The 26,143-nt window shown below is 49.2% G+C and overlaps 2 protein-coding genes and 1 non-coding gene across 6 annotated transcripts; all 3 read right to left on the bottom strand.

Moving 5' to 3' along the window:
- Positions 1–232: 232 nt before the first annotated feature.
- Positions 233–11,462, bottom strand: LOC128338194 (synergin gamma-like). 2 transcript variants are annotated; one of them, XM_053280303.1, is made up of 6 exons: positions 11,328–11,462; positions 7,819–8,000; positions 3,470–3,566; positions 1,830–1,990; positions 1,062–1,166; positions 233–571 (listed from the first exon to the last, which is right to left on the bottom strand). In XM_053280303.1, the coding sequence occupies exons 2-6, from the start codon at positions 7,867–7,869 to the stop codon at positions 461–463; spliced, it is 525 nt and encodes a 174-aa protein (XP_053136278.1). In that variant the 5' UTR covers positions 7,870–8,000; positions 11,328–11,462; the 3' UTR covers positions 233–460. The 2 variants fall into 2 exon arrangements, with proteins under 2 accessions (XP_053136278.1, XP_053136279.1); XM_053280304.1 differs by lacking the exon at positions 233–571 and adding an exon at positions 685–737.
- Positions 5,416–5,487, bottom strand: TRNAC-GCA (transfer RNA cysteine (anticodon GCA)). The gene has a single exon. It is a non-coding gene; the product is annotated as a tRNA-Cys (tRNA).
- Positions 11,463–14,133: 2,671 nt separating the features above from the next.
- SLC35E4 (solute carrier family 35 member E4) lies at positions 14,134–25,589 on the bottom strand. Of its 3 annotated transcripts, none has more exons than XM_053280390.1 (4): positions 24,987–25,589; positions 24,617–24,805; positions 21,537–22,940; positions 14,134–18,988 (listed from the first exon to the last, which is right to left on the bottom strand). In XM_053280390.1, exons 3-4 carry the CDS (start codon positions 22,198–22,200, stop codon positions 18,567–18,569), a joined length of 1,086 nt encoding a protein of 361 aa, XP_053136365.1. In that variant the 5' UTR covers positions 22,201–22,940; positions 24,617–24,805; positions 24,987–25,589; the 3' UTR covers positions 14,134–18,566. The 3 variants fall into 3 exon arrangements, with proteins under 3 accessions (XP_053136365.1, XP_053136364.1, XP_053136366.1); XM_053280389.1 differs by having other exon boundaries at positions 24,741–24,805; XM_053280391.1 differs by lacking the exon at positions 24,617–24,805.
- Positions 25,590–26,143: the final 554 nt, after the last annotated feature.

Here is a 26,143-nt window from a genome sequence, read left to right as displayed (position 1 = left end):
AAAGGCGTAGATCATGCACAGTCACTGCGAATCGTCGGGAGGAAAGCTGAATGATGCCATTGGCCGTATGAACAGCATCTTCCGTCACTGTCCTGGTGTCACTGCAAATGGTCCCCTCGTATGGAAAAGCTCCAGAGGAGATAGAGCTTTACACTCCGGGAATGCAACCCTAACCGTTACACAAGCACCTTTTAAACATTAAAATGTGTGTCTGAATACATTTTAGAAGTAGCCCATAAAAAAAATAAGTTTATTTCAGTGAAAAGATGCAAGCCTGGTTCCCCAGCTGTTCAAGCTTCACAAAACCTTTTCCTTCTGAGGCGGCCTCCCTCCTTTATGAGGTAGGTCTGTGGCATTCCGTAGCCCCAACTTCCCAGCTGTGAGCATCTGCAGGCATCTGCACCTTCCAGTGAAATGGTGGAGTGCAGCAACTTCAAGAACGTGGGGGAGAGAGAAAGGGTCACGGCTCCCTCGGCAGGCTGGAATCCACACAGTTCAGCCAAAAATTGGCACAGCTGGCATGGTAAGCGTTACCCTGGTATAGGATGGGGTTAGAGTTTCCAGAATGAACCTGACAAGGCAATTTTTTAATGAGCAATTAATAGCAGGATAATAAATAATAATAATAATAATAATAATAATAATAATAATAATAATAATAATAATAATAATAAATACAAACTTAATTTGTTAGTCGTCCCATAACAAATTGTTCTCTGGGCAGCTCACAACACACACTATTAAAACATCAAGTAAAAACACAAAACACAATACATAACAATTTAAAAAAAATCAAAAATTAAACATAATTTAGAATTAAAGTAAAGTTTAATGCTAAATTAAAATATGTTTAAATTTTGATTTTTAAAATTTACTTTTAAAACTAACTTTAATTTTTAATTTTTTTTAAAAGTCTCCGCAGGCCAGATCTGCCCCTTGGACCTTATGTTGACGTTGTTCAGGCCTGCTCTAATGGGATGACGTGTCGCATTAGCCGCACTGAATGTTTTAATTTAGAAAGCAGGAAATATGAGTTTTAAAATAAAATAAAATGCACCTACCTCTGGCTCCTGTTTCACTTCCGTTAGACACACTCTGCAGATCTGGTCAGGGGCCGGATTGGGTTCAGGCTGGCAACTTGAGCTTCCTAAAGGTGCCTCCAAAAGCTGTACATGCCGTTGGCAGAACCAGGAAAGGGAGAAATTCACATTTCAAACCCCACCTCCTCCCCTCCAGAGCCAAGATCAACCACTGCCAATGCTTGCAGAGCAAACCATATCAAGGATTCAGCTCCATCCAGTGGTGATAACCTGATCCTTCACATCCCACCCTTTAAACTCCTGCATAAACCTATGCATATTTAACTGGAGGCCAGCCCCATGGAGTTCAACTGGGCTTACTCTCAAGCATGCCAAGTATTGCAGCTGGAGCTTCGTATTTCCTTTCCCCGATGTGCTAAAAACTGGGGCAGCAATGGGCAGAGATATCCTGCAACGGCCATTCGGAAATTCCATGCATTCCATGGTCATTTTGAAGGAACCAGTGTATTTCAATGGGCATGCCTTGTCATTCATTTTAGTACATTTCCTAGAACATCCGCTTCGCCCGCAGAAGGCTGCAAGTTCCCTCCCTGGCAGCATCTCCAAGATAGGGCTGAGAGAGATTCCTGCCGGCAACTTTGGAGAAGCCGCTGCCAGCCTGGGTTGCCAATACTGAGCTAGATGAACCAAGGGTCTGACTCGGTAGAAGGCAGCTTCCTGTGTTTGCATGCTTCCCTCCCCCCCACCCGCCCTGCCGATCTTCTGTTCTCACAGGCTTGATCTCCTTACCAAAATGTGGAACGCAGGATGGCCAAAAACCAGGAAGGACAGCATGTTATTCCAGGCCAAATCAACTTGCCGTAAAGCAAGCTGTAGGGGCTCGCTTGCTAGTTCCTGAGTCCTCAACCCCTCTTCCAAGCGCCGGGACACGCGGTACACTTCCGACAGTCCTGCACAGGAGGAGACACAGACAGCAAGAAGAGGTCGAAGCAGACGGCGCTATAGCCAGAGAGGGTCATTTTCGTCCACTGCCCCACTGGAAAGCGTCCCTATCTTTGTAAAAAAAGGAATTCCCTTTCTTTGGGGGAGCCATTTGGGGGGAGCAAAAGGTGCAAGGCAGGAGTTTTCAACTGAAGGCCATTGCAGGTAGGGATGATGTAGTCCAGCGTCTGGTGACCCAAGTGTAAAGAAAAGGAATTGACATCACGCTTTCCATGGTGCTGATCAGGGCTGTGGCCTCACAGGTGTTTTTAGTGAAGGGGGCAGAACGTAGTGGGCTGGAATCCCACAACAGACACCATTTAAGTTAAGGAAGAGGCCCAGACTAGGGTCTTGTGCAGGTCTCCAACCTGGAAGTGCCTCAACTGCGAGTTTAAGAGGTGTGGAGCAATCATAGAGTTGTTATTCACGGGTCCTAGACTGGTGCAGGGAGAACCTTATAAAAGGTTCTCCCTGCACCAGTCTAGGACCCGTGAATGACAACTCTATGATTGCTCCACACCTCTTAAACACACAGTTGAGTGGATGTCCAGTTTCACCCTGGATGTCATACTCTTCTCTTTGAAGCAAAACTAAACTACACCAAAAGTTGCTCAAAATGCAACTGGGGAATTCACATTCACTCTTCAGGCCTAGAGGTCCCAGGTAAGGCTCATGATATGACCTGGGGCCGTAGCTCAGTGGAAGAGCAGCGGGCATCCGCTTTACATGCAGAAGGTTCCAAGTTCCCTCCCTGGCAGCATCTTCAGATAGGGCTGAGGGAGAGACTCCTGCCTGCAGCCTTGGAGAAGATGCTGCCTGTCTGGGTTGACAATACTGAGCTAGATGGACCAAGGGTCTGACTTGGAGAAACCTTGTTTTTATAAGGCAGGTGAAGGGTGTGTGTGTGTGTGTGTGTGTGTGTGTGTGTGTGTGTGTGTGTGTAACAAAGAAGAACTGGGGGGGAACCTCATCTTAGATTCAGAAAAATTGCTAATTTACTCAAACAGTCTTGTTGAAATCAAGGGGACAAGCTTTCTTCTCCCCTTAATTTCAGCAGGAGTACTCAGTGCTAACCTTCTGAAGCCTGTCAGTCAGGTTGAGAGAAGGGATATGTATGCTGAGTTTCAGCACGTAGTCAACCAATCAGGAGCAGAGGAGGAGGGTTTCTACCCGCCTCCTTCCCCTTCCATAGCAAACACATCGCTGAGGAGACATTGGCTTCAAGCCGGAGATCCTCGCAAATGGGGACAAATAGCACAGTTGCAATGTGGGGGGGTGGGGTAGGAGGCCTCCTCCGAGTACCCCCTGGGAACCCTCCAAGTAATCCTAGGGGTACTAGTACCCTCTGCTGGGGAACCCTGTGCTAGAGTAAGGAAAGAGGAAGAAGGAGGCTGAGAAGCCCCCAGGACACTTCCTCTATAAATCATAAAAATAAATCCATGCTGTACCCAAGATGTACGTGGTCCCTTGTGCAGACAAGAGCACTTCACTGCAGACAGATGGCTGGCTTATTCCGGCGAGGATCTCATTGGCCTTGCTGATTACCTGCAGAGGAGGCAGGGAGAGACATTGAGGCTGGGCATCTCAGCCACCTGGGACTTCCCCCAGATGCTTATGTAAGGAGGCAAAGGGTGTATCCATGACGGGGTGCGCTTCTGTGATTGGGAGGCTGTGATAGACGCAGTGTGGCAAAATGTGTGGGTGAATGAACCATGTAGCCCAGAGGTCCTCCAACTTGGGTTCAATGGCCTTTGGCCATTGTCGCTGGGGATGATGGGAGTTGTAGTCTAACAACACCTGGGAACCCAGATTTGAGAACCAGAATGTAACAGGACCTTGTAATGGCAGCAGCCCCAGAAAACACAGAAAGATGAGGTCTCCCCAACAGTGTTCCCTTGAACAGGGATTCTCCCAGATGTGGCCTACAACTCCCAAAATCCCCAAGCAAAAGCCATTGCAGCTGGGGATTCTAGGAACTGTAGTGAACAACAGCTGGCAATCCCTGTTCGAGGGAACACTGCTCCCCAACCATGTCACCAATTGCCTCACAGACCACTCTCTCTGCCAGCTACATCAGTCATTTCTTGCCAGACCACACTGGACAGGCTGACACTGTAATTACATTCAATATCAGAACAATCACTCCAGTGCCCAGACCACATCTTTAAAAACATGGAGATACTGGAATGCAACGGTACAGAGGCTTTGTTGTCTGAATTCCCTGCAATCTATTATATATGTTGAAGAACTGGTTGACTGGTTGGTTGGTTGGTTGGTTGGTTGGTTGGTTGGTTGGTTGGTTGGTACAAAATAAAGCCATACTTCCCAATGACCTACAGACACCAAATTCTGCATGGACAATCACTGGAATATGGTGGGGGAAAGGTTTTATTTTATTTTATTGGTATTTTTAAGCAGAAATCCTGAATATAATGATCATATTTTAACAGTGCTCAGTTGTCAGATTAAGACTGGAATCTTGGAAGCCAAATATGCTACATACAACATCTGGGGATCCAAAGTTTGGATCCAAAGGGCTGCACGGCTCTCTTGCAGATGTTGAACTACAACTCCCACAATCCCTTACTATTGGCCACTATGGCTGGGGACAATAGGAGTTGTAGTCCAAAAGCAACTGGAGGGCAGTAGTTGTGAGTTCCTGTCCTAAAGGATGCTCTGGCCAGGAGATGTGTGGGCAAGGTGAGGGGTGAGGAACCAAAAGGGTTGACCCAGATACTAGAGATGTGCACAAAACTGGCCAGGCTGGTCCTCACCGGATTCCCCTTTACCAGTAGAGTTCCAAGCCGGCTCAGTTCGAACTTGGACCAGTCGAGGCTGGTCCGGTTCGACCCCGAGTCGAGTGCGGCTCAAACAGAGCCGTCTCGCACACCCCTCCCAGATACAGCAAATGTAGCAGGTGCAGTCACTAAACAAAACCAGCAGAGGGAGAAAAGATTGCATACACAAAAACAGACCATGCATCACACTGAGAAAATAATCCTGCAATCCAGATAATTGTGTGTCGAACAAGTAAAAATTCAAGGAACATGTTAAGCAAGGAGAAGAGGACAAAAGATGTGTGTGAGCAACATAAAACCCACGTCGGGGCATAAGATAATCAAGGGACTGGAGCATCTTTTCTACAAGACAAGGCTAAAACTTGGGAGGGCTGTTTAGAGAACATAGGAAGCTGCCATATACTGAGTCAGACCATAGGTCTATCCAGCTCAGTATTGTCTTCACAGACTGGCAGCAGCTTCTCCAAGGAAAAGGTAATAAAGCAGGGACATGGTATAAGTTTATTAAACTACGCATGGTGCAGAGCAGTTTTTCCTCTCTTTCACAGAAGTAGTAAACATTTTGCCAAAGTGAGCACAAAGAAGCCTCTGTGTGAAGGGGGCACCTGGATTTGAACCAGGGACCTTTTGATCTGCAGTCAAATGCTCTTCCGTTGAGCTATACCCCCCTGTGACGACCATGTTGGCTGCTGGAAAGGGAAAAGGTGCAATGCAGATCTTGAAAAAGTAATCCAGTCCTAGGCTGCTTTAACAGAAGCATCACGTCCAGAACACAAGAAGCAATTGTTCCCCTCTGTGAGGTCAGACCTCCCTTGGAACACCATGTCTAGTTCTGGGTCCCATGCTTTAGGAAGGACATTGATAAAGTAGAACGGGTTCAGAGGAGGGCAGCAGAGATAGGGAGGGGTTGGGCGACCAAGTCCTATGAGGAAAGCTTGAAAGACTATTATTATTATTATTACATTTATATCCAGCTCTTCCTCCACGGAGCCCAGAGCCAAGTACTACATACTTGAGTTCCTCCTCACAACAACTCTGTGAAGTAGACTAGGCTGAGAGAGAAGTGACTGGCCCAGAGTCACCCAGCTAGAGTCTCGGCTGAATGGGGATTTGAACTCGGGTCTCCCCGGTCCTAGTCCAGCACTCTAACCACTACACCACGCTGGCTCTAGGCATGTTTAGCCAGAGAAAAGGAGGGGAAAGGGAGATCTGAGAGCTGTCTTCACCTATGCTTTTAAATAAAAGTATTGTTTTTGCTGCTGGTGCTTTGTGTTTTTATGTATTCTTGTTTTTATTTAATGTATTTTATTGTTTTAAATGTATTAATGTATTTTTAATGTATTCTTGTTTTTAATGGTTTTAAACGTTTTTTAAAAATTTTAAATAGCGATGATTTGTATATTCTATTCTATTATTCCAGAGCATTTGCAGACTCTGGAATGTTTTTCTGGTGGCTATTCACTCCTCGGTCTCTATCACAGTTTTTAGAAAGCGTGTTAAATCTTGGCTTCCTACCTAGGCTATTATATGGTTTGCTGCTGCTGCTTCTTTGTATATCGTATTTTGTATAGTTATTTTATGCGACCCCATAGAATGCTGATTATCCCCTCTTTTAAATTTGTTCTGATTTTATACTGCTTTTTGACTGAAACAAAGTGTTCGGCTGAGTCCTTTTTAGCTTACATGCATTTTATCTATTCTGTTTGTGTTTTATATCATGTTTTAAAATTTTGTATTTTTAGATTCCCTCCCCCTCAGTCTTAATGCTACATCAATTTTAATCTCCGTAATACTGCAACACTTTCCTTATATTGCATTTACTGTATAGTATTACTGTTTTACAACTTGTGCTGGTCAACGACCGTAATAAAGATTATTATTATTGTTATTTTATGCTTGCATTTTAAATCTTTTTAGTCAGATTCATGTTTTTATATGTTAGCTTAATATTTCAATTGTGTATTTTTTTTAGTCTTGTTTTAATTTTTCTGTGTGAACCGCCTTGGGATTGTTTTAATGAAAGGCGGTATATAAATTTTACAATAAATATATGAATATAAATCTGTACTTGTATATCTTAATTATGCATAGTTTCAATTTAAATTGTAAACCACTTTGAGATTATTTTGAAAAGCGGTATATAAGTCGAATAAATAAATAAATGAATATCCGAAGGGCTGTTGCATGGAAGGAGTGGATTTGTTCTCCGTTTCTCCCTAGGGCAGGACTTGAAACTGGGAATTGAAATGACAAAGAGGCAGATTGAGGCGAGACATTAGGAAGCATTTTTTAAAAAAACTATGAGCTGTTCAACAGTGGAATAGAACAGTTTGCCTCGTGCAGGAGAGAGAGGGGGTTGTTCTCTGTTGTTCCTGAGAGAAAGACTAGAATCCAGGTTGAAGTTACAAGGAAGCAGATTAAGGGGAGGCACTAGGAGGGATTTCTTAAGCGTAGGTGCTGTTGGCCAGTGGAACAGTCTGCCTCATGCAGGCAGGAGTAGGCTCTCTTTGGTTGGAGGTTTTCCAACAGAGGCTGGAGGCAATCTGTCAGGGTTGCTGACCCAGTTTATCGCCAGTTCCTGGTCTAGTCAATTTCACATACCAAAGGGAGATTAACTAGACCGCTTTATTATCAATTCCTGGTCTAGTCAATTTCAGTCTCTGCAGGGAAGCTCTGCATTTCTTCCATTTAATCTGGTCATTTTCCTCTACAATTTCTTCATTTTCCCCACCCAGGAATATGCATGGACATACCTTTATAATTTCACTTACCTGAACGTATTTTGACAGCCATCTTTAGAGCTGACTATTGCAACATCACTCAATTATGATTCTGGAAAGCTAAGCAGTGTCAAAATAGCCACCCCTGTACACAGAGAATATGCACAGCACACTCAGAGACAACTCTACAAGCCACCATCAAGTCTCCAAAAACTTATAAAACTTACAGCACAGACTGTTGAATATTGCTCCAAACATGTAGGAAGGGGACCACCTTACCTTATGGATCTGTTGCAGACATTGCATACAGTGGGCCGTCTCGGAGTTCATCTGCCTTGACTGTGTGGAAACTAGGAGGATGCAACAGTCATCCAGGACGTCGTTCACCCAGCGTAGCCAGTTTTGTGGGTGACTCGGTCCATGGGCAGTTTGAAAAACTTCTTCCTTCAGAAGTTTAGGAGCTGTAAAATATTATTTGCTTAATGTATTTTTCTGCTGCCCCAAACTTGCACCTCTGGGCGGTTTACAATAAAGACAACAGACTAAATACAGCATAATAAAACAAACATGAAGACAAATTTAAAAATCACATTACATCTATTTTTATAGCCCCGTTTTCAGGTATCAGGTATCTGGACTATTGTGTAGTCTCAAAAGGGACATTGTTATAGAAATGGGAAAGGTGCAGAAGAGGGCAACCCAGATGATCAGGGGCCTGGAGCACCTTCTTTAGAAGGCAAGGCTTACAGCATCTGGGGCTTTTTAGTTTGGAAAAGAGGCAACTACGGGGAGACATGATCGAGGTGTATAAAATTATGGATGGAGTGGAGATATTTTTTCCCCCTCCCTCTCTTACAACACCAGAACCAGGGGTCATCCCATAGGAACATAGGAAGCTGCCATATACTGAGTCAGACCATAGGTCCATCTAGCTCAGTATTGTCTTCACAGACTGGCAGCGGCTTCTCCAAGGTTGCAGGCTGGAATCTCTCTCATGAAACTGATCTCTCCCATGAAACTGATGGACAGGCAATTTAGGACTGACAAAAGGAAGTCCTTTTCCACACAGCACGCCATTAATCTATGGAATTCTCTGCCACAGGATGTGGTGATGGCTACTTGCTTGGATGGCTTTAGAGGGGGCTTAGAGAAATTCATGGAGGACAATTCTCTCCATGGCTACTAGTCCTGACGGCTACAGGCTCCCTCCAGGCTCAGAGAAAGTACGCCTCCGAACATCTGTTGCAAGGGAGCAACGGCAGGAGAGAGGGCATGCCTTGATCTCTTGCCTATGCCACTTTGGGAAACAGATTGCTGGACTAGATAGGCCTTGGGCCTGAACCAGCAAAGCTGTTCTTATGCTCTTATTTGCTAAAGTATAGGTTCTTAACTTTGGGTCTTCAAATGCTGGACTACAACTCCCATCATCTCCTTTGGCTATTGTCGCTAGGGATGATGGGAGTTGTAGTCCCACAAAATCTGGAGACCCCAGGTTCAGAACCTCTGTCTTAAAGGCACTGAACTCTGGGCCAAAAGGAAAAAGGGGTGCTTCATATTGTTACATGCACCCCGATTTTCACAGCTATTTTTCTACTGTATTCTATATAGGACCCTGATCTGTAAAGGTCTCCCCAATGCTATAAGCTCTGTATAATCATCCCCAACATTTCTCTCTCTGCATCATGTTAATTGGGAACACAAGATTGCTTATTAGCAGATGTAAGAGAGGAAGCTGTAGCAAGGTCACTAGACACTGAGCGTCTTGATTTATGAACAGCCTTATTAACCACAGTGTTAACTTTAGGTTAATGAGCTACTATTAGCTACTCTGATGAAGCAGCGTCAAAAACGTATACAATAATTAGTCTGTAATCTGTGAACTCCTGATATAGCTTGCTAGTTGTTTTTGATGCACTAAGCTTGTAGTTTATCGATAATCTTCACATTTGTAATAATCTTGACGTGGTTTTTTAGTTATCTTTGCTGCATTATTTATTTATTGTTTAACAAGCTGGCAATCTATAATCTTCGCATTTGAAACATATGTATTACTGTACAATATTCAGATCCTTCATGGATGTGCTTCATGTGGTCAATTCCCCTGCTGAGCAAAGAGGCACCTTTTTAAAGTGGCAATTCTCTTTATTAAACAGGAGGAGAGCAACTGGCCCGCTCCATCCCCAGCAAAACATCCCTCCAGTGGCTATTGCTGGTATTTATTATTATTATTTTCTTTTTGAGATGATGAGCCCTTTGGGGACAGGGAGCCATTATTAAAATTTATGTGTTTATATTATATCTATGTAAACCACTTGGGGAAATTTTTGTTGAAAAGCAGTTTATAAATATTTGTTGTATTCATATTCAGTGAAAAATGAGACTACAGCTAAACGTCAAGGAGACTAAACTAATGACAACGGGTACAGCAACCAGCCTCAGAATTTATAATGAAGACACTGAAGTGGAGGATAGTTTCTGCCTTTTAGGATCGACCGTCAACAGTAAAGGATCCAGCAGTCAAGAAATACGCCGTAGACCAGCACTTGGTAGGGTTGCAATGAAGGCCTTGGAAAGGATGTTTAGAAGCCTTGACGCGTCTACACCTACAAAGATTAGAATCGTCTGGACAATGGTTTTCCCCATGACACTCTATGAATGTGAAAGCTGGACTTGGAAGAAGCGAGATAGAAAAAGCATTGTTGATGCTTTTGAACTATAGTCTGTATAAGACAGGCTGGTCCTAATGCAGTAAGACAGATTAGAAACAACATAGGAACAGAGGAAACTGCCATATACTGAGTCAGACCCTTGGTCCATCAAGCTCAATAGTGTCTTCACAGACTGGCAGTGGCTTCTCCAAGGTTGCAGGCAGGAGTCTCTCTCAGTCCTATCTTGGAGATGCTGCCAGGGAGGGAACTTGGAACCTTCTGCTCTTCCCAGAGCGGCCCCATTATCCCCTAAGGGGAATATCTTGCAGTGCTCACACTTCTAGTCTCCCATTCATATGCAACCAGGGTGGACCCTGCTTAGCTAAGGGGACAAGTCATGCTTGCTACCACAAGACCAGATCTCCTCTATTGGTTTCAGTCCAATCACTACTACTACTACTACTACTACTACTACTTTTATATACTGCTTTTCATCAAAAGTTTGCAAAGCGGTTTACACAGAAAACTAAACAACAGAGAAGATGATCCCCTGTCCCAAAAGGCTCACAATCTAAAAAGAAACAATAAGGCAGACACCAGCAACAGCCACTGGAGGGATGCTCAGCCAGGAACGGATAGGGCCAGTTGCTCTCCCTCTGCTAAATATAAGAGAATCACCACTTTCAAAGGTTCCTCTTTGCTCAGTTAGCAGGGGTCACAACAGACTGGTTTCAGCCCAGTCAGTAGCAAATTGGTAACCTGGAAGATGGAGAGCAACAGGGGATACCCACTTGGTGCATAATATCATCTGAACATTTTGCTTTCCTGGACATATGTTTAAAAGGAGCTGACTTAGGGAATTTCCAGGGTGCACTGGAGTCCCAGTTGAGTGGTATATACACTCATATCATGCTTTGCACAATGCACACCCAAAACCTCATCTCCATTCAAATGGTGAGCTCAGAGAGACCTCTCTCTGCCCGGGGACTCCAGAGAACCACTGCCAGCCAGAGCAGACCATTCTTGGTGCCCCATAGCAGCATGTACTTCACCAGTAACACCCACATCCCCATATCGCTTAGTACAAGAGACTCCCTTAAAGGGGGAGAGAGAGAAGCAGCAAGTCCCCATTCTACCTACCTGAAATCCATGCAACCCCCTGAAGCTGGAATGCAAAAACGAGCTACGTGGAGAAAGTGCCTGCAGTGCAAATCCCTCCCCCAGAGAAGCTGACCAGGAACCTGGCCAGGTATTTTACCTCTCGCAGGAAGTTGGATGAGTGCCCAAGTCATGTGACCGAAAAGTGGCTTCTTTCTGAGCAGACAAGTTTTCTCACCTGAGTTCAGTTCCGCCTCTTGGACTGTCTGAGAGTATTGTAGTGAGCACATTCCTAATATTTGGGGCATTATTATTAACTCAGGAATTAAGTGGGGCAGCAAAAGCCGACGTAGCTGCTGGCAGGATTGCGGCCACCTTTTTCTTGGCCAGGATCCTGTGCGTACAACACGAGCCTGATGTGGAGACATTTAGCTGGCAAAAGCTATTCTTGGCATGGAGAGACATCAGTGGAGAAATGGTGCGCCCACATTTCTGCTTGCTGTGCAGCAATGCATCAAAGGCACAGGGGCCCCACCAAAAAAACAAGTTGACAGCTTGGAGTTCTTGCTTCTTAGGAATGATTCTGAGCACGCTTCTTTAGAAGGCAATCCCCTTCAAACCAAGCGGGCTCACTTCTGAGTAAACCTGGTTTGGCAGAGGCTGCAAATTAGCCATGGTAATGTTTCATTTCCCTCACCCACCACCCCGAGTTAGAAGCTGGTAATGCAGGGGTTGTGACTGTGAATGATGGGAATTGGAGTCCGACCACATCTGGGGACCCAAGCCGAAGACCTTTGTGGCAATGAGCTTCTTACAGACCTGTCTTGTTCAGCAGAATGAGAGACAGCATCTCAAGGTGCTGTGAAGCATTTATCTGAGCCCAACGTGTTTTCAGTGCTGTCTTGTTAAGCACCACTTAGGAGTCTCACCTTTATGTTGTGGTTCATGCTGCCCGATAAAGGTGTTCCCCATAGTCTGGGAAACACACCAGCGGGGATTCGAACTGGCAACCTCTGGCTTGCTAATCAAGTCATTTCCCCACTGCGCCATTAGGGGGCTTTAGCAGCAGTGAAATATGACATGTAGAAAGTTGATTTCTATTTATCATGATTTAATTATATGATTAAAATGATTTCTACCTACGTAGAAATTATTTATTTTGTCTTATTATTTATTGATTGTATTTACTTGTAAAGGGGAACCCCTGAGAATTCCCCCTTACAAGGAAAGGGGGCTGGTTTTTTAGACGGTCAGTTAAGCAGTGAAACCTTTCCTAGCACTGACAAAATGCTTCAGACACAAAATCTCAGCCTGCTGTGAAAAGGCTCAGGAGTGAAGGTTGTTGTTTTTGAAGTGGTAACTTGGTATGGTGATGGCCTTTTGTTTCCTCGCCAAGGAATGTTTCCATTTCACAGAGTAAGCAATAGTTTATTTTGATTTATATTTCTTGTGTTGACAGCTGGGTTGCTTGCCAAGAGTGCTCCTTTCAAAATCAATTTGTGTGGTTTCGAGGAAAGCTGGTTTAGGGGTAACGAGCCTGAAGTTTCCCCTTTGCTAAGCAGGGTCTGCCTTGGTTTGCATTTGGATGGGAGACTACATGTGAGTGCTGTTAAGGTATTCCCCTTACGGGATAGGACCAGAGCTCATTGAAAAAGCATCTGCATACTCCCTTGCAGAAGGTCCCAGGTTCAATCCCTGGCAGCATCTCCAGGTAGGGCAGAGAGAGTCTCCTTCTAGTAATCTTGGAGTGCTGCTACCAGCCAGTGTAGGTAGTATGGAGCTAAATGGACCAACGATCTGACTCCGTCTAAGGCAGCTTCCTATGTGCCTAATCTATGAGGTCATTCACACAAGCGAAAACTGTGTTCTACTTGGGGTGTGCGCCCAATTTTTGGTTGTGTGGAAGCAAGGTAGGAGGGAAATCAGAGTAGAAGTGATTGTGTGGAAGCAAGGTAGCAGGAAAAGCTACCCAACTTTCCCTCCTACCTGGCCTCCGATCACTTCTACCCAGGTTTTCCTCTTACCTTGCTTCCACACAACCGAAAATTGGGAGCACACACCGGGTAGAACACAGTTTTCGCTTGTGTGGACGACCTCTACCTGAAGAAAAAGAAGATGGAGACCTCAGTCACGGTGTTTCAATGCCCAGGGTTCGCTCCTGTGAGTATACAGGAAGGTCCTGAGGCATTACAGGCTTGCTCGAACCCTTGCGTGCACCTTGTGCAAAAATGAAGACTTGGGCCGGCCAGACCACTGGGGCATATTGCAGTTGATTGTGGCCCAGTCTAGGGGGGGGTGTACCATTTGGGGCGGGCTAAGCCAGCTTCCTACATCCCTGTGCGTGCTGAACGAAGCAGCTGGGTTGAACAAAAAAAGCAATTCAACTCAGCTGTGCAAAAAAACAACCCCAAACCACCCAAAACACACCCCAATATCTTTCATAAGATACTCCAGAAAGAGGGTGAACAGCAACCCATTTTGCATTCATCGTTCCAGACAGGATTATATTGTGTAGGCCGAAAAGCTGCCGCTCGGGTTTTCCTGCAGGCCGCTGACAGCCTGGGGGTGTCTGGGCCTCCTGGTAGCCACCATGGCAACCGCCTGCTTGTCTGTTTTGCCATTTGCCTGCACGCAGGAGGTGGAAGCCGCTGGGAGTCGGCCTGGCTGCCATTGCAAAGCGATTCTCTTTAGCTAAGCAAGTGCATTCCCCGCAACAGAGCCTCGCCACCCCGTCTGCCTTCTGCACAGGCCCCCAGCGCGGGAAGCCGGCCCTCCGCTCTCCTGCGTCATGTACGCGGCCCTCCCTCCCTCCCACTTTGAGGCCATTCAAGGACACACAACCCTGGCGTAAGACAAAAATAGAGCTTTATTCCAAGGGCAAATGCAACCGGAGACGTCAGTCAGCCCTGCCTCAGCGAGCTCAGAAGTTGGGCTGGGGGTGTGTGTGTGGGGGGGGGGGGGTTTGCAGCCCCCACTGCCTGGGTCTAACACACAACACAGCAAGTTCACAAAAGACGACATCTGCCCCTTCTGTTTGCGTGATCGTCCTGGCGGAGAGGCACGCTTGCAGGCCAAGATGGTGCCATTTTTGCAAATGGGGGAGGTAGTCGCTAGTAATTAAAAACAGGACGGCTGCAATCCCAGTAAAGTCCAGCCTTGTGCATGCAAGAACAGGACCACAACTCGCACGGACACAACCCCGGTGCTGTAAGAACGTGTGCTTTTTGGACAGCGAGGACTGAGGGAAGGCGTTACGAAAAGGTCAGCCATGAAAGGCACCCCAGTTACACAGGGCCTGAATAGGGGGTTGCCTAGAAGACCCCCATAATGCCTTCTAACTCTAAACTGTTATGATTTTATTAAGGGACAAAGACCCAAGAAACATTGACCACCAGTTCCACACCAGAGCTGGGTTTCTTGTTTCTCCTCTATTGGGGTTTAGGAAGCTGCCTTAGACTGTTGGTCCATTTAGCTCTGTGCGGTCTACTCTGACTGGCAGCGGCTTCTCCAAGGCTGCAGGCAGGAGACTCTCCCAGCCCTACCTGGAGATGCTGCCAGGGAGAGAACCTGGGACCTCCTGCATGCAAACAAGAGCTCTTCCACTGAGCTCTGGCTGCCTCCTCTATGGCACGATTTCTCAAACTTAGCTCCCCTGATGATGTTGGACTACAACTCCCATCACTTGGCCTTTGGCCACTGTGGCTGGGGATGATGGGAGTTGTAGTCCAACATCTGGGGACCCAAGTTTGAGAAACCTAGCCCTAAGGGGAATCTTACAGCACTCATATGTAGTCTCCTGTCCAAATGCAAACCAAGGCAGACCCTGCTTAGAAAAGGAGACAACTCCTGCTTGCTTCCACAAGACCGGCTCCCATCCCATAATGGCTTCTGGCCATTAGTGCTAGAGATTATGGGAGTCGTAGTCCAATCTTGTAGGACCCAAGGCTGGAAGCTCCTAATCAACACCAATTCTTAGGTGCTAGCATCTCACTGTTCCTTTAAGCCAGAGGTCTCCAAATGGCCTTGTGTAGCAAGCATGAATTGTCCCCTTTGCTAAGCAGGTCCCACCCTGGTTTGCATTTGAATGAGAGACTCCATGTGTGAGGACTCAGGAAATTGGCCGCTCTGGGAAGAGCGTCTGCCTGTTTGTATGCAGGAGGTTCCAAGTTCCCTCCCTGGCAGCATCTCCAAGGTAGGGCTGAGAGAGACTCCTGCCTGCAACCTTGGAGAAGCTGCTGCCAGTCTGGGCAGACAATACTGAGCTAGATGGACCAAGGGTCTGACTCAGTAAATGGCAGCTTCCTATGTTCCGAACTGCGGCCCTCCAGCGGTTGGACTACAATGCCCATCATCGCCTGTCACTATGGTCAGTAGCCAGGGACGATTGGAGACCTAGGCCAACATCTGCAAGAGGGCCAGTTTATAAACCCTGCTTTATCCAGAAGCAATGGGCTGGCTGGCTCGCTCTCTCTCTGCTGGCACATTTTTGGCAGCCAAATAGGAGACGGTGGTCTGACTGCCCCACACCTTTGGGCAGCCCCAGTTCTGGCTTCAAATGAGGGTCGCCCAGGGAAATCCGTGCATACCAACGGGGAGATTTGGATTTTCACTTTGGGCACAAACTCTGTAGGGCTGGATGGAATTCAAGCTCTGCCCACCCCAGCATATTATTATAAAAGAAAGTGAGTTTGCATACTGGCAAAAAAAAAAAAAGAAAAAAGATGGCCATGTGGACTAAGTCCCTGTGGCTGGCCTTATACTGGCAATTGGTCCAATTCAAGTTCGGCAAAGAGTCCCAGATCGGACTGGTTCTGGCAGGACATGCATGGATTTGGCTTTCCATCACGTTTCACTGGCGCTGAAGCCGAGAAATGTGCGTCTCCACCACATCTGGCTCCCCAAGCAATGCAAACACACCATGGCTATATGTGCTTACCTCCCCGTGTAGGGGATGCCGTGTTTGGAATGGCCTGGTGGAGCTCTACCGGGAAACGGAGGAAATACTCCCATACCTAAGACTGAGCGCGATTCTACACTTGCAGAAAAGTGGCACAGTACAGAGCTGCATTTCGAAAGGCCGGAGGTGAGGGGGCTGCAGGGAGAAAGTTAGCACATCAGGGTGAAGGCGAACGTCAGTCCTCTCCCTGACACACTAACTTTCCATGGGCAGGGGGCTTTTTTTTTTTTTAACGGGGGGGGGGAATCCAACCATGCAGCCTCTCTGTTTAAGCCTCAAATGGTACAGTCTAAGGAATTCTGTGCCACATGATCTATGTATCCGTAGAATAGCCTTTACTCCTTCAAAATGGGGGTTCCCAGATGTTGTTGACGACAACTCCCATAATCCCCAGTGGCAACAGCCAAGAGGATTATGGGAGCTGTCGTCAACAATGTCTGGGAACCCCCCGATATAGGGAACCCGAGTTACATCGCCAACACACTCACTCACTAACAGTCATATTATTTCACTCTGGAGAGGATAATACTGATTGCGCCCATCCACTTCAGTGGGCTTAAAGCAGGCCTGCTCAACTTAGGCCCCCCAGCTGTTTTTGGACTACAACTCCCATAATCCCCAGCCACAGTAGCCAATAGCAAGGGGTTATGGGAGTTGTAGGTCAACATCTGCAGGAGGGCCGAAGTTGAGCAGGCCTGGCTTAAAGGATGTCGTTCGAAAGAGGATGCCAGCAAGCACCCCTGCGAGGAAAAATGCACCTGCAGTGCATTCACACAAGCCCATGGTCTACTTTGCTGCACCCATCAGACGCAAACAAGGACATCAATGGAAACACACACAGTCCGTGGGGTTGCTAGGCTCTGTCCAGCAGAGGGCGCCGTGAAACAACACTCACGGCAATGGGTGGAAATGCACCGTCCATCAAAGGATAGCACGGATTGTGTTCACATGGACACACACACCTAATTTACTCCATCCAGCAGAGGACAGTAGTGACACACAGACACGCACCCAGATTCCACCCACCCAATGGCAACAGTGCATGAAAACAGAGAACCTTCATCCGCACCGGCACGCTCCCTATAGAAGGTTTCCCCACACAGCTGGTTCAGTGCTTTCGTACAGGGGTTCTCCAGCTTGAGTCTCCAGAGGTCGTCGCTCAAGGGCCGAGGAGGAGGGGAGCTGTAGTCCAACCCCATTTGAGGACGCAAGTTGGAGAACTCCTTTGGTACCAACTGGGACGGGTAGGGAGCTGAGCTGACCCCAGTCTAAAAGGAGCAAAACGAACACCCCTCGGGACGCATCAGCGCCACGATTCCTTCAGGACGCCGTGTGGGCGAGCAGGGGACCGACAGAGCAACGCAGCTTGCAGGCCACAGGGGTGCAAGTCAGGACACCCAATGCCCTGCATTTAAGAGGCACCCGGCCCCACCCGTGACCATGGCGCCCAAGACAAACAGTGAACTTCAGTGCAACAACCATTTAAAGCAGCCGTAAAAGGAAACTCTCCCTGCACCGGGCAGTGAAGGGTTGGCCCAAGCAAGAGCATTTTGGCCACACCGTCTCCACTGACTTTTCCATCACCCAAACGTGCTTTCCAAATCTTTCACTGTTAACCTAGAAACAGTAGGAGTTTCCAGTCCTGGGTCACCAGCAGTGTTCCTTTTTACAGAGATTCCCAGATGTTGCTGACTACAACTCCCATGATGCCTTGCCAAAGGTCACTGCAGCTGGGGATGATGGGCGTCGTAGTCAACAATATCTGGGAATCTCTGTTGGGCTACAGCTCCCATCAATACCCCCCCACCAACACACACCCACACAATGCCCGTCAGCAGGGGAAAATGGGAATTATAGTCCAGCAACAAATGGGGAGGGAACACAACATTGCGAACCCTTGTGCGAAACCCCTGCCCACCCACTACCCTCCGTCCAGGGGATGCCTATTTGAATGCTCCCCTGTATGGTGGAGAAACACCCACCCTCCCTTCACGTAGAAAAGCAACACAGCAGCGACAAGGCTAGCTTGGAGCCCTGGCCTGGAGGTTGGGTGGGTTTTGCCTTAAATGTTGGGGAGGCATCAAATACACACATGCCCCTCCGCAGTGGACAGAGGGGGTTCTGGTGAGCAATTTGCCCACCCCCCGAGAGTCTGCGGGCAAGTTTGGAGTTTATTTGGAGAGGCCAAGCCTTTCCAGTCCTTGCAGCCAGTGCCGATGCCCTCCGCCCCCCAATTCTGGCAGACGAGAAGGCCCTGTAACATCCCAGCCGGTAGAGGAGACACACACACACTGGCCACTGCACTGGTCCCAGCCGCCCCTTGCTTAGTCGCTTTTGGCGCGGCCAACCCGCGCACGCCAGTAGGACGCAATGCGGTCACACTGATGGTACAGGAAGACCCCCGAAAGGGTGAGTCCGATGCCGATGTACCCGAGCCAGGACAGCTGGCTCCCAAAGAGGAAATGCGAGAGCAGCAAACTGCCCACCACGTTGAAGTTGCCCAGGACGTGGAGGGTGAGGGCCGAGGTCAGCGAGATGACGCAGAAGCTGGCCAGGTTGTACAGCACCGAGCCCAGGCAGCTCAGCAAGATGCAGAGCCAGAGGCCGCCCCCAAAGGCCAGCGAGCCGTCCCAGGCGGGGCCGACCTCCAGCGCCAAAGCCGCCGTGAAGAGGATGCAGAAACTGGGCAGGGACGTCAGGCACAGCAGGGTCAGAGAGTCCAGCCGCTCCTCCTGCAGCAGGGTACCTAAGTGGGGTGGAAGAGAGTGGGTCAGCGAGCAGGCCGCATGGGGTCTCAAGTTCTGAGCAGGCCCAGGGAAAGAACACAGGAAGCCGCCATATACGGAGTCAGAGCCTTGGTCCATCTAGCTCAGTATTGTCTTCACAGACTGGCAACGGCTTCTCCAAGGTTGCAGGCAGGAGTCTCTCCCCCAGCCCTATCTCGTTGGAGATGCTGCCAGGGAGGGAACTTGGAACCTAGATGCTCTTCCCAGAGCGGCTCCATCATCCCCTGAGGTGAAGATCTTACAGTGCTCACACATCATGTCTCCCATTCAAATGCAAACCAGGGTGAACCCTGTTTAGCTAAGGGGACAAGTCATGCTCGCTGCCACAAGACCAGCTCTCCTCTCCAGCAGCCCTAGAGCAATCACTGGAGAGTGTGTGTGTGTGTGTGTGTGTGTGTGTGTACACGCACATGCGTGGTGTATGTAATTTATTTATTATACTTTTACACGGCCTCATATTTACGTCTCTGGGCAGTTCACAACAACAAATTAAAACAGGAATTTAAAACACTAAAACAACTTATAAACCACCATTCTAACAGAGTCAGTTATCACACGATATCAGCCCCTGAACTCAACCTCTTCATCGTTTACAGGGAAGGAATCAGAAGCAGAGTACCTCTAATCCGGAGTTCCCAATTTTGGGTCTATAGACATTGTTGGACCACAACTCCCATCATCCCCTGTGAAATACAGAGCAGAATCTGGGAAGCCAACCTTTAGAGCCCCTGTTCTAATCAATACCCCCTTGCAAATTTAGGGGCCTTATGGGAGGAGAGTTGGTCTTGTGGCAGCAAGCATGAATTGCCCCCTTTGCTAAGCAGGGTCTGCCCTGGTTTGCATTTGAATGGGAGACTACATGTGTGAGCACTGGAAGATATTCCCCTTCAGGGATGGAGCTGCTCTGGGAAGAAAGAGCACCTGCCTGCTTGCATGCAGAAGGCTCCAGGTTCCCTCCCTGGCAGCATCTCCAAGAGGGGGCTGGGAGAGACTCCTGCTTGGAACCTTGGAGAAGCTGCTGCCAGTCAGTGTAGACAATACTGAGCTAGAGGGACCAAGGGTCTGACTCAGAAGATGGCAGCTTTACACACTCCTCATCAACAGTCATAGCTCAGTGGAAGAGCATCTGCTTTGCATGCAGAAGGTCCCAGGTTCAATCCTTGGCAGGTAGGGCTGGGAAAGACCCCCCAGAATCTTGGGAGAGCTGCTGCCAGCCAGTGTAGGCAATATTGAGCTAGATGGGCTGAGGGTCTGACTCAGTTTAAGGCAGCTGACTATTTTCCTATCTCCATTCCCTGCTGCAATTCCAGTTAAAAAAATCTCCCAGTGCAAACCTCAAATCTCACTGCCTAGAGATGTACATATCAGGAGGTATAGAAATATGATCAATAAATAAAATACACATGGGTATGTGATTACAACTGGGACTGCAGCAAAAGGGAGGATTACTTAAAGCCCCCTGCCCAGCCCCTCATTGAGGCCAGAGACCCACAGACTATTTACAGAAGAAGAAGAAGAAGAAGAAGAAGAAAGGTTGCATGATTAAAATCATGTCAGTTTCATCATAATTCAAATGCAACTCTGCTGCCCACTGCAAGCGAAAACCTACATTATATAAATTAAGCTCCTCTGCAGAATCTCTCTTATTTCTGCACGATTTATCTGAGCTTTGATTTATCTGAGAGGCAAGGAAGTATGCAGAACAACAAAGCCCCACCCTTAAATGCCAGAAATCTCTCCAGCCACACCCCTGACTTTCAAGATTCCAGCAGGCAGCCCACATGCTTTCAAGCATGCCTCATAAGGGCTAGAAACTTGGTTCAAAAAAAAAAAAGCCAAGATCCTTAGAGAGCGGAATTTGGTGCATTCTGCACTCCCACAGAATCCTGTATATCACAGGAACATAAGAACCCCCCTGCTGGATCAGGCCCAAGGCCTATCCAGTCCTGCATCTTGTTTCACACAGGACCACCAGATGCCTCTAGGGAGCCCACAGGCAAGAGGTGAAGGCACGCCCTCTCTCCTGCTGTTGCTCCCCTGCAACTGGGATTCAGAGGCATCGTCCCTCTGAGCCTGGAGGTGGCCTATAGCCCTCAGACTAGTAGCCATTGATTGACCTGCCCTCCATGAATTTGTCTAAGTCCCCTTTAAAGCTGTCCCAGCTGGTGGCCATCAACACATCCCGGGGCAGAGAATGCCATACATTAATTAGGCGCTGTGTGGAAAAGTCCTTCCTTTTGTCAGTCCTAAATCTCCTGCCCATCAGTTTCAAGGAATGACCCCTGGTTCTGGTGTTGTGTGAGAGAGGGAGAAAAATAGGAGGACATACCTTATATCTCCACAACTGTGCATATGCAAGATTTCACAGGAACCCAGAATGCCCTGAATCCCGCTTCCAAAGCACGTTACCATTTTAATTTTTCAAAACCAAGTTTCTAGCCCTGTAGGAGATACGCTTGAAAGTGTGTGGGCTCTCTGCGGGAACGACTTAATTTGGGGAGAACTTACTTTGCTGGATGGACTTCAGCCCGCGGAGGAAGGTGGCGGCAAAGAGGAAGCAGCAGCCGGCTTGGTTGAAATGTACCTCCCCGACGATGCTCAAGGAGGCCCCCAAGCAAATGGGCCCCATCGCGGCGTACTGCAGGGGGTGGTGGCGTTTCCCCAGCAGCACCTTGGAGAGGGTCAGGGTGAAGAGGGGCGTGGTGGTGTACACCATCTGCGCAAAGTCCAGCTGGACGTAGTTGAGCCCCATATTCCCAAAAGCCACACTGGTGCAAAACGTCAGGCTCAGCAAGAAGACCCGCAATTGGGCTCCCGGGCCGAGGGGGGCGCCGCCAGCCCCGCCCCCGGCTCGCAGCTGGGCCAAGGGCTTGCCCACCACCACGGCCGTCAGCATGTGGAGGGACGACAGCAGCACCGGGTAGCGGAAGTTGTGGACGGCAAAGATCCACTTGTTCAGGCTGGACATGGTGGTGCCGGTGGCCAGCCAGACCAAGACGGTGAGCACCAGGGGCAGCGTTTGGAATGGTGGGGCGGGCAGCTTTGGTGCCCCCGGTGGCCCGGGAGGCTGCTTCCAGGGAGAGGGCGGCCAGGCTCCTTCGACAGAGTTCATCGCGGCTTCATTTCTCCTCCGAGAGAGGAGGCACATTGGGAACGGCAGCCTGGCACACATGGGGCAGAGCCCCTTCCCAGCAGAGCCCAAAGACGAGAGGTGGGGGGCTTCAGAGCAGCAGTCCGACCCTTGAGTGCTGCAAGAGGCTCTCTTCCCCTTACTCACTCTCTCCTGGCAGACCTCAGTGCCCACAGAAGAGTCAGTGGCGTCCAGGCGTCACTCCCAGTGACTCACCAGGATCGGGTTTCCAGCCTCCGCCTGGTGAGGATCCCCCGGCTGGCTGGCTGGCAGGCCGGCCAAAATCTGGAACTGGAGAAGGTGAAATCAGAGCGTGGAAACTGAGCGGAACCTCCTTTAGCTGGGACGCACTCCGGAGTCTTGGTTCCCGAGATCTGGATTAGCCGCGTCCGGAAGTGGTCTAGCAATCGCTTTGGGCACGGGAGATGCCATGTTGATCGGCGGAGGAAAGGATGCCGTGACCCAAGGGGCCTCCGGGGTCGTGTGCCCCCCGTGGGGCGCTCCTGCTCCTGCTCCTGGCCTGCCGTCTGCCTGGGATTGGCTGAGCAGAGTCTGTAGCTGCTGCCGGCTGGCTCCTGCCACGTGCGACTGAAATCCAGGCAGTGCAGAGAAGCAAACGGAAAGTGTGCCGGTTTGCCGGGTGCTGGAAGGCTCCTCCCTTGACAGCCACAACAACAACAGCAGCAGCAACCGGTCATGTGTCTGGGCCCTTAAAGGGAACAAGGCCAGACTGCCAGAGCGGTGCAGGGGCGCGCCCAGAACGACTCATCGGGGGCTTGTCCCTGTGGGAAGAAGTGCAGAATGGAACACAGAAAGAGGGGAAACCGCACCAGCCAGCAACATCCTCAACAAACAGTCGCCATAGAAACAGGGGTGTGTCTCAGCATCCTTGATGGATCACCGCTCTGAGAGGCTAGCCAAAAAGAAAGAAAGGAAAGGAAACCCACACTAGACAGGGTTGGAGTTCGTCCCAGGGGCTCCTCTGAACCATACAAAAAAGGAAGGGCTGGAAGTGTCTCTGAACATGCACAGAGTGCATTTCCCCCCCCACACACACACACAGATTAGGGGGGGAAGAGAAGGGTCTCCAGATCAGAGGGTGCACGGGGGTGAGCACTGGAGTTACAGACAGATGTGAGCCCTAGGGTTGGGGTTTTTTGTTAGATTACTACTACTTATATACCGCTTTTCAACAAAAGTCTGCAAAACACTTTACATAGAAAAATAAATAACAAATAAGTGGGACTCAGTGGAAGGGCATCTGCTTTGCAGGCAGGAGGTCCCAGGTTCCCTCCCTGGCAGCCTCTCCAAGATAGGGCTGGGAGAGAGATTCCTGCCTGCAACCTTGGAGAAGCCGCTGCCAGTCTGTGAAGACAATCCTGAGCTAGAGAGACCAAGGGTCTGACTCCGTAGATGGCAGCTTCCTGGATTCCTATGAAGTTCTCCTCTGCCCTATGCACAGAAGCAATGACTGAGAAGGATGTGGGGGCTCTCATCTCTACCTGAGAAGACAGCCCCTGAAGCATATAGGGGGCAATTTAATCAGCCGTCGGGTTCTCAGGCCCGGGTTGGCTTCTCAAATGGATTTCAACATCCCAGTGAACCCGCCCAAGGGAAATTAAAGACGGATAATAGCAGGCACACACATCACACAGAAGCAGGGGAGAAACTAATTCGCCTAATTAGGAGCGAGGGTTCAGAAAGCTTGCTGTTTTCCTGACAAGCGTCTGCATGCCTGAGACCTGGATCCAAATGTTCACTTACACAACAATAAAGCAGGCGGGGGGAGGGGGGAGAAGTGACTTCTCTCACCTGGACTTTGCCACCCAAGGGGTGATGCTAAAGGGAGTCTATTTGGGGATGTGATGAGAAGGAGAGTCTGGATTTTGGGCTCTGGCATCCATGCGAGGCATTGTCGGATTCCTCTTGTGGGGAGGAAAAGGCAGGGAATTGGAGAGAGGCCCCCTGTGAGAAGAACCTTATGGGTAAGACCTATGGGGCCCTAAGAGGGTGTTTTTTAGAGAGAGCTGCAGTGGTATAGACATCAGAGTGTTGGACTAGGACCAGGGAGACCCGAGTTCAAATCCCCGTTCAGCCATGAAACTTGCTGGGGGTGACTCTGGGCCAGTCACTTCTCTCTTAGCCTAGCCTACCTGGATAGAAACACGCATGCATATAAACATAACCATGAACACTGCTCTGGGGTCCTTGGAGGAAGAGTGGGATATAGCTGTAAAAATAAATAAATATTTTAAAAAGAGTGTTTCCCTTTCCCCCCCAGAGTACTAAGCTGCTCAAAGAGATGCATTCTGGTATCGACATCTAAAAACATCTCTCTCTCTCTCTCTCTCTCTCTCTCTCTCTCTCTCTCTCTCTCTCTCTCAACATTATTTTTCTGACCACACATTGCTCCGAGTGCAATCTGACCATAGAAAAATGGGATATAAATGAAATACACCTGTTCACGATGCATGCTTGCCACTCAATGACAGTCACATCAAAAGGAGAAGTTGCCTATGGGGATGGGACCATCAATCGTCTAAAACACAAAATTCAGGCCTCTCTCTCTCTCTCCAGCCTACCTCACAGGGTTGTTGTGAGAATAATCATGGACACCGGTCTGGGCCCCTTGGAGGAAGAGCAGGATCTAAATGTAAACAAACAAACAAGCACACACGTGTGCGCCATGGCGTCATTCTCGGGGGGGGGGGGCAGCGTCATGTCTGAACGCGCTCCTCTGGGCTGGAATCCCCCCGCGGGGCCGCGGCGAGGGCTCAGGCGCTGCCAGGTGGGGGTGGGGTGCGCGATGCCCTCAAGGTGACTCTTACCTTCCCAAGCCGCAGGTGCAAAGGGGGCGGGGAACAGGGAGGAGGCGGCATCGTCTCAGACACCTTGCTCCTGCTGCCTGCACGGGCTGGCAGCTCTCCCGCTAGCCCAAGCTGGACTCCTCCCTGGCCTCAGCAGCCAGCCGGGACGCGCGGCTCGGGCCGGGCTGCGGCGCGTCCTTCCCGCGGCGGCGGCGGCGGCGGCGTTTGCATCCCTCCCGCACAGCAGCAGCAGCAGCAGCAGCAACCTCTCAGAACCAGCCACCAGCGATGCTCAGCCCCTTCCCGGCTGCGGCCAGCCGCTCCGCTCCCTTCCTTGCAACCCGGCGGCGGAGGGAAACCGAGACCACAAAGGAGCAGCGCGCCGCTGGGGACCCGCAAGTGTGGAGGAGCAGCAGCCGATGGAGGAATGATGATGATGATGATGCCCTCCTGCTTCTCCCAGCCTTGCAAATTAAATGGGGAAAGCGGCGGGGGCGGGGGGCACACAAAAAGCGCAGGCTGCCAAAGCCGCCTCGCCGCCACCCCCTCGTGGCCGCGAGGGAGATTGCGCGCGCCCGGCTGCCTATGCGCAGCCGCGGGTCGAAGCGCGGCCCCAACAAGCAATGCGCAAACACCGCGCCTTCTTTCTGCGCCCGGGCGCAGCGGCCGGGCAGTGACGCAGCTGTGTCCTTCCCACCCCAAGCTGGGGAGAGGAGCTTGCAAGCTGTCGGTCATGGAGATATTTAAAGCGTCTCTCTGGCAGTGCTCCCTGTAACTAGATGTTGCATGCATGCTGACCTCCCCTGCTAACTGAGCAAAGAGGCACCTTTTTGAAGTGGGGAGATTTTCTTGTATTTAGCAGGGGGAGAGCAACTGGCCCTCTCCATCCCCAGCACAGCATCCTTCCTGTGGCTGTGGCCTCTCTTATTTTATTTTACATATTTTCATACCGCCCAAAACTTACGTCTCTGGGCGGTCTACAAGAGGATAAAACCAACATTAAAACATTAATTAAAAACAAAAACAAGAAATTTAAAATATGACAATGTAAAACCACAATGTTTTAAATGTGTTTCTTTTTTAGATGGTGCGCCCTTCGGGGACAGGGAGCCCATTTATTTGTTTGTATCTACATAAACTGCTTTGGGGACTTTTTGCTCAAAGCAGCAGTAAAGGTA

The sequence above is a fragment of the Hemicordylus capensis genome, chromosome 15 (assembly GCF_027244095.1).
Source record: "Hemicordylus capensis ecotype Gifberg chromosome 15, rHemCap1.1.pri, whole genome shotgun sequence".
NCBI classification, from domain to species: Eukaryota; Metazoa; Chordata; class Lepidosauria; order Squamata; family Cordylidae; genus Hemicordylus; species Hemicordylus capensis.
The sequence above is the reverse complement of the archived record's forward strand: the minus strand, read 5'-3'. Positions and strand labels throughout refer to the sequence as shown.

Coding starts and splice junctions, on each gene's coding strand:
- LOC128338194 (XM_053280303.1), bottom strand. CDS start 7,869: ATGAACTCCGAGACGGCCCACTGTATGCAATGTCTGCAACAGATCCAT. Junction 1,991..3,469: donor AGGGACCACGTACATCTTGG/GTACAGCATGGA, acceptor CCTCCTGTGCAG/GACTGTCGGAAGTGTACCGC. Junction 572..1,061: donor AAGTGAAACAGGAGCCAGAG/GTAGGTGCATTT, acceptor TTGCCTTGTCAG/GTTCATTCTGGAAACTCTAA.
- SLC35E4 (XM_053280390.1), bottom strand. CDS start 22,200: ATGTGTGCCAGGCTGCCGTTCCCAATGTGCCTCCTCTCTCGGAGGAGA. Junction 18,989..21,536: donor GCTGAAGTCCATCCAGCAAA/GTAAGTTCTCCC, acceptor CACCCCACTTAG/GTACCCTGCTGCAGGAGGAG.